Source organism: Medicago sativa, chromosome 2 (assembly GCF_051527215.1).
Source record: "Medicago sativa cultivar Bolivia chromosome 2, Bolivia_mono, whole genome shotgun sequence".
Classification (NCBI taxonomy): Eukaryota; Viridiplantae; Streptophyta; class Magnoliopsida; order Fabales; family Fabaceae; genus Medicago; species Medicago sativa.
In genome coordinates this window covers 29,716,856-29,728,039 of record NC_140750.1, presented here as the reverse complement: position 1 = coordinate 29,728,039, position 11,184 = coordinate 29,716,856, and the positions used below count along the sequence as shown (strand labels likewise).

At 33.0% G+C, this 11,184-nt stretch overlaps 1 protein-coding gene and 1 long non-coding RNA gene across 20 annotated transcripts; both read right to left on the bottom strand.

Annotated features, from left to right (window-relative positions):
- Positions 1-363: 363 nt before the first annotated feature.
- Positions 364-7,266, bottom strand: LOC146946092 (uncharacterized). Of its 19 annotated transcripts, none has more exons than XR_015026622.1 (18): positions 6,943-7,266; positions 6,298-6,588; positions 6,014-6,149; positions 5,730-5,863; positions 5,354-5,567; positions 4,861-4,926; positions 4,426-4,495; positions 4,247-4,316; positions 4,051-4,084; positions 3,921-3,941; positions 3,792-3,836; positions 3,273-3,460; positions 3,059-3,181; positions 2,164-2,391; positions 2,003-2,064; positions 1,794-1,878; positions 1,264-1,379; positions 364-757 (listed from the first exon to the last, which is right to left on the bottom strand). It is a non-coding gene; the product is annotated as an uncharacterized LOC146946092 (long non-coding RNA). The 19 variants fall into 19 exon arrangements; XR_015026628.1 differs by having other exon boundaries at positions 3,273-3,454; XR_015026625.1 differs by having other exon boundaries at positions 4,247-4,306.
- Positions 7,267-8,611: 1,345 nt separating this feature from the next.
- On the bottom strand, positions 8,612-9,384 carry LOC146946091 (uncharacterized). The gene is made up of 2 exons (XM_085744293.1): positions 9,236-9,384; positions 8,612-9,128 (listed from the first exon to the last, which is right to left on the bottom strand). The coding sequence occupies exons 1-2, from the start codon at positions 9,327-9,329 to the stop codon at positions 8,866-8,868; spliced, it is 357 nt and encodes a 118-aa protein (XP_085600419.1). The 5' UTR covers positions 9,330-9,384; the 3' UTR covers positions 8,612-8,865.
- Positions 9,385-11,184: the final 1,800 nt, after the last annotated feature.

Here is an 11,184-nt window from a genome sequence, read left to right as displayed (position 1 = left end):
CTCATACTCTTTATGCACAGCCCAAAGTTAGCTTATTCTTATAATTGGAAGGATATCAAGGATATATTTTGCTATAGTTAGAACTGTCCACAACCAAAAAATACATTACCGAGTTGATTTTTTAATTTTGAGATGTACAATTTCTCTTGGCCTGTCCAATACCTTCTATTATGTAATATTCAGTAATGCAACACTACTTGTTTACTGCAGTTACCTTCCCTATCAATTGATGGGAGCAACTTCTCGCTATGGGGGGAAGTGGGGAGATGTGGATGCTTCTTGCATTGTGACCAAAAACGAATGGTTTTTTACTAACCATGAACTGTTAGAATATCAAAAAGGATGAAAAAGGCTTGAATGCTTGACAGAATGCAAAAAAATTATTTATTCATAACTCCATAATTAGTACAGAATTTGTCCTGTTTCTAGACCGAATCCGAATTGTCTACTGTCAAAATACTCTTCATTTACAGTATTCATAGATCTCGAATGTTGGATTAAGATTAGATGACTCATATTCCGATTTCCGACACAACCAAGTCATAATTTAAATACAAATTTGAAATATGAACTGTCCGATCTCAACCCAGAAGTTGAAATTTGCCGATTGCAATGACGGCAGACTACTTTCACTGTAGCTAAACCCAATCCTTCTAAGCCTTGCCTTTTGAAGAACATCTAATGCCAAATTCCCAAAATGACCGAGACAATGAAAAGCAGCAGAAGTGTCACATTTCCTCCTTGAATGAAAGTTGGCCTGCAAAATCATTCATTACAATTCCCTTCACAAATTCTAAGGGACTGAAAAATTGATTAATTGAAAGTAAGTTTATATGTATAACTTGTTTGCACTGCAATGAAGCACTAACACAGACATCGAACACAACACGAATACTGACACGTCGACAATGGTAGAAATTTGAGAAAATGGAATAATCCACATGTGACAGTGTCATGTCAGTTGGACATGCCATCAATATGAAGGGCAGTAATGCATAGGTACATTGTGTTTCTTTTGAATGCTTAATTTTGTTATGTAAAACTCTGCAACACAAACATTTTGAAACATGTTGTCAGACACATCACAGGGCCCAACACTGGCACGACACTGACACATGTGACTACATTCAACAAATTCATTTTCTTAAATTATTATCGGAGTCGATGTGTTAGTGTCGTGTTTGGTATTCGTACCTGTGTCAGTACTTTACATCGTGAAATGTATAACTCTAATTAGCATCACTTGGAAAACACAAACCATACCTGATTTTTCCCTTCTTGGATTGTTGATGAATATAAGTCATGACAGGAGGAATAATCCCAAACAGAAAGCAATTTGCATAAACACCAGCAAAATAAGAGCTCTTGAAAAAGTAGACCTGAAATACGAATCTATCAACACCGAAAAACAAAGTACTAACAATGTTACAAACAATTTAATTCCGCGGCTGGTAACATAAGGTGGCACGGGGGTTGCACTTTCGTATCTAGCCGCAGCATAAAATGTACCAGTAGACTACATGCAAATATGAACATTGTTCAAAATACAAAATTAAAACAAAACAAAAAATTGTGGAGATTCTATCAAGGGACCTATTGCTTACCTCAAAAAGAGAAACAAAAGAAGCAGCTATCATAGCAAAAGTTTCCCCATAGTTGAAGAAAAAATCATCTCTTTCTATTAACACAGTTTATGTAGGTTTTTATAGGAAATAGATAAATTGCAAAGGTTGTGTTAACTATCCTTCTAAACATATATTAAAAACCACAACAATCGAAATAAAATAACTAACCCTTTCATCAACTCAGCAGCCTCTGATATATCCGGATTGATCGTAATTCGGGTAGTATTCATTACATTTTGCAGGGATGCATTCTCTACAAAAATTCAACCAATGACAAAACTGATAATAATATTCATACATTAAAATTTCAATTGCTTATCTCCGCTTCATATCAAATTCCACAATCTCTGATACTTCAATAGGTTATTTATCTTCACCTGGTTTAGTAGTAATTGGCCAATGGATCAAAATGAGGTCTAAATATTCTAGTTGAAGAGTCCTGTAAAAACAAACATGGATACATTCAAATCAATATCCACAATTTATGAGAAAAACTAAAAATATAGCTAACTATTGAGAAGAAAAAAAAATTAATCACCTTAGAGATTCTGCAGAGCAGGAACAATGATCTCAGGATGATTATCAGTAACCCATAATTTAGAAGTACACCATATGCAGCAGCAACATCAAAATGTCTATAACCTTGTCTGATTGCTTCAAGGACATCATCTTTTCTAGTAAACTTACTGGTTGCTTCCGACCGTACCGAGGCCCATCACCGGCATTTTCCGTTATCCGGTGGAGGAGGGGAGGACTACTCCAGGGACTGTACGTGCATCAGCCATTTTGTTTGTTCTGTTAGGTTTATGTGATAAAAAGACTGTTGAATTGGATGTTGTGAAATAAAGGGTGGCTGAAGCTTCTGTTTATAATAGAATTTTAGGAATATTTAAACATGGAATGGCTATATAAAGCAATAAACAATTAAATGTATTTAATAGCACCCCTTTAGTTTTGTTTTTCATTTATCAGCTTAATCTTGTTTGCCTTTTCAATATATTTGATGAGAATTGTTTAAAGAAAAGTGTGGGAGAAAAGAAAACTACAAAACATTGAATCATATCATTCATGTTGTGATACTTTAGCAGTGGTTCATACATTAATGGCACTAACTAACATCGTGTACATATTTATACATTAATCTGTAGGAATAACGATTAGGCAAAGAGTAAAATTGAATGAACAAAGCATATCATACAAAATGGCTAAACAGAAACATCGAAAGCAGACCTGAATTTGAAGTAGTCGAGGAAAAAAACTTACATAAACAAAACACATAATACAACATAACACACACCGACAGCCACGGAGAAAAAACTCCCTCACAAACGATTAAAGATCTAACAAAGCACATCCAAATTTGAATATTCTAGTTTCTTCTATAGAAAAATAGATGAGAAAGAAACAAATAAAAGTGGAAGAAGAAACTTTACCCATAAGAACCTTTCTCCGTCAAATTCAAGCTCAAACAAAATCAGCTTCTCAAATTTCTCCTTCTCATTTTGCACATGATTTGAGTTTCCCCTCCCCTGCCTCAAATTCTGAAAAAGAAAAACCTAACAAAAAATATATACACATCAAAATGAGACAAAATGCTCTCAAACAACATCAGAACAACAAAAAAGGAAAGAGTAAAAAGTGAAATACCTGGAGCAGAAAGAAACCTGTCAAAGCATTACCTTCCCATCAATGTCTCACTCTCCACCATCTTCAACATATGAACACAAACCTAGCCACACCATCCTTCTAATCAAAGGGATATTCCTACCCCATTTTCAGTCCCCTCCGCTATTCTTTTTTGTGCAAAATTATATTGAAGTGATCACGACCTACATCTAAAAACAGCTAATAAAGCATGATGCAACTTGACAGTAATTGCAATTACACTTCATTGTATTTTCTCTATTTTATATCTTCGTCCATTGACAATTGAAACATAAATGAAACTTGTTTGTCACAAAATGTTAAAACTAAAAAACTAAACATGCACTGAGATTGCAGATCATGTCAATTCGAAAATTGTTATGACATTGTGGGTTCAAGACACAATATATCTAGCTAACCAATTAAAGTCCAACAAAGGATGAAAAATATAGTAAAATAACTATGACTAAAACTTGGCAACTATAAGGGAGGACAATGTTTGGTTTTGTTTTAGTGTCTCACCTGATATTTGGTTGAATGGGTGGGAAAGAAATAGCTGAGAATAAACTGCAGAAAAAGAGAGATATTAGTGTAAGAACATAGATGAGAATACGACAAAAAGTTGAGAAAAAGTATCTTAAGAACGTCTACCGCAACAAAACTTGCCAACTGCTGCAATCAAACATAAAATGGCATTCAAAACATGAGCCAAAGCAGACATAGAAACTACAGGGGGAGAACTCTTATCACCAATAATGCAATGAAAGGCGTAGAAACAGACATGAAATTTTTTTGTCGATGCACTGTGAATCCGCCTTCACATATCAGAGCACACAACATGACCAAATCAAAGCGCTTAATTACCAAAACAAATCTTTCTTTTAACTATCAAATACCAAAACGAAAACCTCTTATGCTTACAAACCAATATTCAAAATATATGATGAATATCAAATAAAACAATAAGAAACACATACCATTTGTTCTTTCTTTTGTCGTCAAGATATCTTGAGAATGAATGATTCAACCCATAGCTCCTGCAATACACTTGTAAAGAACACAAAAATGGAATTCTTCAAATATATAGCAAAATTAAAACACAAAAATGAACAGAATAAGATCAACAACACAAATCCAAAACAAAATCAATTACCACCTCAAAGCTATAGATTCAGCCAAAGTAGGAAAGTGAAGCTGCAAAACTCACTGCACCATGAAATGTCTCTCTGTTTTGCAAAGAATCATCACACGGAAGTTAGGAAAAAAATAGAAATATGCTAGACAAAGTTATAACACCTTTGAAACACAAAAACAGCTTCTGCAGAGACATATTTGCATCAGAAACTAATCATTGATATTTCTTCTCAGCACAAATAGAGCCAATGAAATCCTTCTTAAACCATAACGTTTGAAGGTTGAAAAGATAGACTATACTGCTCCTATAAAACACGGTAAGTAAAATTTAAGGAAGCCATCATCAAGCAAAACATCATATAAACCTTCACATAAAACAAACCTAGAGAAGAAAATAATAAAAAGAGGAACTTTTGCGATTAAAATAATGGGCTAAAGTAATGACTAATTCAAAGACCTGGCGCTCAGCAAGCTCTCCTCTTCCTGCGAAGTCAACCCGAAACAGAGCAATCGAATGCACAATCTGCAAAAAAAAATATTCAGTTAACTCTCCAAATCACATGATTGTCTCATGTTTGCTATTTTATTGGTTCAATTGATCTCTTCAGAAATGAAACTCAAACAACAACAAATTCAAACATATATAGAAGGAAAACATAAGCATACACTCTTTTTTCAATGTGTGTTGCAAACTTGCCAAACTTCTATTCTAACATATATAGAAGATGAACCATTATTTGTAGCTTCTATTCTTAGCTTATTCTATTCTAACTTATCTCAAAAAAAATTGTTTTGTTGTATTTAGAATCAAAAAGAAATAATTTTCTCATCTTTAATACCATGATTTTGTTGGCACATATATGGTATTCTTATAACAATGTAAATTGAGCAAAATAAAATCTTCAATCATAAGCTTTCAAGTCAGTAACTCTCAACACCATAAACATTACCTCAGCTTTTCTCTGCAACCTAGCATCACCTTCAGCCTTAATACCATCCACCTTCGAGTTGGGTTTCATGGCGAGAAGGAGAATGTATCTGATCTGATTGCTGCCACGGATTCCTCATTTCTGAAGCTTGGTTTATATCTTCAGAGCCATTTCCTCTTCGCCTGATTTGATATCTCAAGTCTGCTGTCTTACTCTCCACCATTGTTTTTCCTTCCTGAAAAGAATCAAAAGTAACATTGAACTAAAGAATGTGATGTATAAATAAAATCATAAGTGAGTTGTCAAAAAAATCGAAGATATCAATACTTTGATGTACTCTATCGAAACATGAAATTCAGAGAAACTCATCAACAATTATGTATTGTGTCATTCTTACACAGACAGATTGACCTCAAAAGCCTTCTCAAAGGTGTCACCTAGCTGATTGAGGGAAGTAGTAATTGCATCCAAGCCCTTCCGAATCGAAGGATTGTCCATTCTTTTATTATAGTCAGAAGGCTGATATAATGGCTTGAATAACCATACAAAAGCAAAATCACACAGAAATAAGTTGATTCCCATTCAACTAATAATGTAAATGACAAACATATTTTTTGCAACATTATGTTATATCATGTATCATATCCATGCATTGCATTGAACATAATAAATGGTAATCACCTGAGTTGAAAAAGGACTTGTAAAGGTATTAAATGAGTGTGATTTGAGTGTTTAGGCATGGTATCTTGTTGTTGCGGAGCTGGATTGTTTTCATCCAGCATTGATTTGGCTTTATGAGCCAAAACACCCCAGAAACCTTTAAATTACATAAAAACATATCAAATCATAACAAAATTACTATTAACTTTGATTTGGTTCGGAATCGTTTGATTGCCAACAACTCAAAACACATTATAAGAAACCTATAAATAAGATAAAAACATATCAAATCATAATAAACTTACTATTAACTTTGATTTGGTTCGGAATTTTAATCCAGAGTTTATCGTTGTCCCATGTGTCGTTGCCGGCTCAAGATTCACATTTTAATTCAAATCATTTTGCTTATCATAAATTCCCAAATCCACAACCTAACAACCGTGTTCCCTTTCCTTCTTCTCTTCTCACGACCATCGCCGTCGATAACAATCGGCGCTTATCAACATCGACGTCGCCGTTCCTTTACAATCTGCGCCTGTAACAACTGTGTTCCCTTTCGTCTTCGTTACTCTTCCTGTTTCCGCCGCCGTACAAAACTGAAAATGGAGAATAGCAAACTCACCAAAAATAATATAGTCACCAACTGAAATTTTGTAGTCTCACAACAGATTACCATAACCCAAAATCAATAAACAAAACAAAATACTCAAACCCAGAAACAAACATAGAAAAACACAAATTCATAAACTCAGACAAAATTAAACCAAAGTCTCTAAATTAATTAAAACAAACACAACATACAAACCAAACAAACTCTCAATCGACTAAGCTACATGAAGAAGAGAGGTAAAGAAACATCAAAAACAACATAAAGAAGAAACATGCATGCAGAAAAAAAGCAAGAAACCAAACTGAGATGATGATGGCGATCAACAGAACCGGACACAAACCTGCGATATGAAACAACCAGAGAGAATCATACATGCATGGCTTTAGATTGGAGACGACCGTCTCTCTCTTCCTCTTCCTCACCGGCGCCGCCGTTTTTCGCCGCAGTTGTGACGAAGGAGAATTGATTCTCCTCCCTTTCCCTTTCCCTTTCCCATTCCCGTTCCCCTCTTCTTTCTCCCGTTCCCGTTTATCTCTCCCTTTTTTTTTCTTTTTTTCTTTTCACATATATAGGCAAGGGGAGTCCAATTTGTATTTTACCAAAATGCCCCTCAGAAGGGCAAAATGGTAATTTCAACGGACATTATTTTTCTAATTTAGTTTAGTAGATTTATTCCTTTCAAACCAAATTTATTCCATGTGCATCCCTATAGTTTAACATCCTAGTTACAACTGACATTGTTGAGTAGAAGTTTTACAATCCCCATAGGTACAAACCATATGAATATTATTACATGACGACAGCTTAATACACTTTCTAAATTATCTATCAATATCCTTTAGTAACAATTTTATTTTGTAGTTGCATCTATCCAAGACAAAATATATTTGCTGCAATAAATGAATGATACCTCAAGAATAATATCAAAATATGTAAATTCTCGGAAGAAAAAAAAGTATCTCAAAAAGATCTTCAAGATCAAAATAATGTGTAATTTGTTTTTTTATGAAACACATATCATGTTTTTAAGGAAACAATCATATATCGGTATTGGTTAATAAAATGTCATTGATAAATGATATCAGGAAAAATAGAGAAATGCTAGATAAAATTTATAATATCATTGACAATAAGCTAGTTTGAGGACATATATCTTTTTTTTAATATAAATAAATGGACTTTGAATCACTTGAAACAAAGTTTCTTGATTTCATCCTACAAACAATATGCATATGGGTTTTTTTTTTAATATATACCCTTTCAACCCCTTGATTTATTGTCAGCCATAAACTTAATCACAATATCAAATTAATTCTGGTTGCAAGTTCCTAATTATATACAAGGTATAATACCCATCCAACATTGCATGTCACATCTATCTTTCTTTAGAGGTCTTGGTTTAGTTTTTTGAATTGTAATGTGCTTTGGAGGAGGAATATTTCATTGTCTCGAATTGTTGGTGTGTGTTCGTTTCTATAGTGCTAATGTTACTTTAAACTAAAATTGATTATGTTTGAATGCGTTTATGTAAAAGTGATTTGTAAAAATTATGCTTGGGTCTTGAAAGTGATCTCTTTTAGCTTTATGTGTGTTAAACACTTAGTGTGGTGCTTAGGCAGGAATCAAGTATTCGACAAGGTTATGTGTGTTAAACACTTTATGTGTCAAATTAAATTCTCTTTTTCGAAGAGTATGAGTTAGTTGTTAAACATTTATTTTGTTACTTTAGATATACAAAGTTTTGGAGAGCTCTTACATTAATTTATTTTTTTACATTGCCATGGTTCTGGAGATATCAGCTCCACAAATATTCTTTTGGTTATTGATGTCCCTAGATATCTTTTTGTTTATGTGTATTTATTTTAGCTATTGACCATGTTGAATTTTCTTGTAGTTCTTGACTTTTCTGTAATGAGTTATAGAGACCCTAGTAATTTATTCACAATTGAGTTACATAAAATGACATATTTAATATTAGAAATTAAAGAAATGAGTTGACAAAAAAAATATAACATGAAATCGTGATACTTCTTATCCATTTAGCTTTGATAATATAAGTGGTACAATCCAAGGATAATGGTGAAAGAAATTAATTTAGATAATGACGTTCATCATATTATATAGACTAGACATGGAGTAAAATAGAGTTTATGGTTTTATTTTACATGCTACATGGAAAGGAATAGACACATTCATTCATATGGATTTCATGGAGGCCTTGATTCCCTTCTCTTTTGCTACTTATGTCACCATTGTAACCTCCCTAATTTTTCAAATATCCCCAACCTATTTTATTATTTTCTCCTCCTCTTGCATCAAGTCCACTTCCTTTGTCTTTTCCACCTTCGATTTGTCCATCTCCTCCTTGTGCACCTCCTTCACCGCCATTTCCTCCTGAGCCTGATCCACCTTTTGATCCTCCTTTACCACCCTTTCCTTTTACTACAATGACTGGCCAGGTCCAGGCTCCACGATTCCATGAAACTTTGAATTTGAATTCTTCTAGATATAATAACTTTGTAAACACTTTGTATTAACAAACACTTTGTATTAAATTTCTTAAAAAAAATAACTTTGTATTAGATATAATAAAAGAAGGAAAAAAATATGTGTGTTTATTTATGTTTATATACATTGTTTCTCATCTTTGGATGGCTCAGTTGCCACAACAGAGATAAAAACTAGTGCACAAATAAAGGAGAATGAGATAATAGACTTTGTTTTCATCCTTGATCAACTAAGATTATATTGTAGTTAAATATGAATACAACCATTAACTATTTATAGTGATTATCAGACATGATACATAAAACATGAATTAAAAGATCTTGATTAAATTATATATATTCAATGAAAAAGATAATATAATATAATTTGTCTTATTATGAGGATATTTAGTCATCAACACAATACCTATTGATCCATGTAAGGGTTAAATTGGAACATGTAACTCTTGATTATATTAGGGAGATTACGACTTATAGTTCTATATCCGTTTGTGTTGGTGTAAGAGGCTAATGTTTATATGTTTAAGATTTAGAAATGTATCATGACTATTTATTAATAATATAAATAATTTCTTTATTATGTTTATGTCAAAGTTATAAAGCCCCTAGAATAGTTAGTTTTTTTAATGGAGTGCTAAGTATGATTTAATCATGAGACATAAGAGCATTATTCTTAAAGTATTCGTAGTCAAGCTTTAGTTTGACGTGGAATAACAATAGTACATAAACACTATTATGGATGTGAGATATATATCAAGTCATGACCAATGGCGGATCCAAGACCTTAAGTTAGGGGATGCAGATAATTTATTTTTGACTGAAACTTTGTAACACCTCGATTTTTAACAACGCGAGTGTATTTTTTACTAGAGCGGAATATATCAATATCGCCATATCCGTCAAATAAAATCAGCGTAAATATTTTCCAAAATAAAAATATTTCTAACGAATTGATACATGTGGATGAAATAGTTACAACCCAACATGTGGGTAAAAGGTCCTCTCCAATATACAACTACATCAAAGATAATGTAATCTCAAAATAAGGTTAAGCAAGATCAGTCCAACATGATGTCATGTACTAACTCAAAGACATGATCCATTGCAGTATACAAAAGAAAAGACTATGGACCTAGTCAACATATCAAGTAGCTACTACCTTGGAGTAAAAAAAACATATCCATAAGGATGATTGATGGTCGAATTTTGACAAGTGTACAAAATGGTTTATCAAGTAGTAAAGTGTAAGTAGAGTATCATATCTACAAGGATTGTCATTCCAACTAGACAATTCACGTTACTTATTCGAGAACAAAAAACGGTAAATTAAAACAATAAAATAAAAGATAAAAGGGGTTTTTTTTCAATTTAGTCTGTTTGCACAAAGCAATAGTTTAGGAGTAACCTATTTTGATTATAGAATGTTAGTGGCGGTTGGGATTCTTCAAATCCCTTCTATTCATTTGTTTGAATAAATTAATGGTCAAGCATTATTCAGATATCGAATTTATGTCTTATATTTAAGGATGAGTTTGGTTGGGTTTGATTTCATAGCATATGTTGAGTTTTAGATACTGATCACATGGGTTTGTACATGTGGGGCCTTAATCTCTCAGAAGTCTGGGTTTATTCCCATCATTCTATCAAGTTGTAACCTTACAACGGAGTGTTTACGCGTGTTAAAGCTTAGGGTCGACAATACTGTATGGTGATGCACTTTCACGCGTAGAGGTACGTGGGGTTCTTACTCTCACGGAGGTAATTAAAAAAATACTTAAAATAGGGTTTCCTAAATTTTGAATGGTCCTAAAGGTTCCCTCGTCTATGAATCTTAGAAGTTCATTGATGACAGGCCAGTCATCTTACGTTATTCTTAGCATGTTTTTCATCCTATTTTAATAGGTTTTACCAATAAAACATAGGAGTATTAGATCAATTGCCTATGATTTCAGGACATTTTAATTGTTTTCTATATTTGAGTCTGTAATTCTATTCTTCCAAAAACATAGCAATTTCAGGGTGTTCTTATTGTAATTCATGAAAAAATCAAGAAAATCAGGCAAAGCAAGACATCC

Bases quoted from the DNA above. Each gene is read 5' to 3' on its own strand.
- LOC146946091 (XM_085744293.1), bottom strand. From the start codon at position 9,329: ATGAAAACAAAGTCTATTATCTCATTCTCCTTTATTTGTGCACTAGTT. The intron at 9,129-9,235 runs GTATATAAACAT...GTTAATACAAAG, and splicing joins ATCCAAAGATGAGAAACAAT to TGTTTACAAAGTTATTATAT.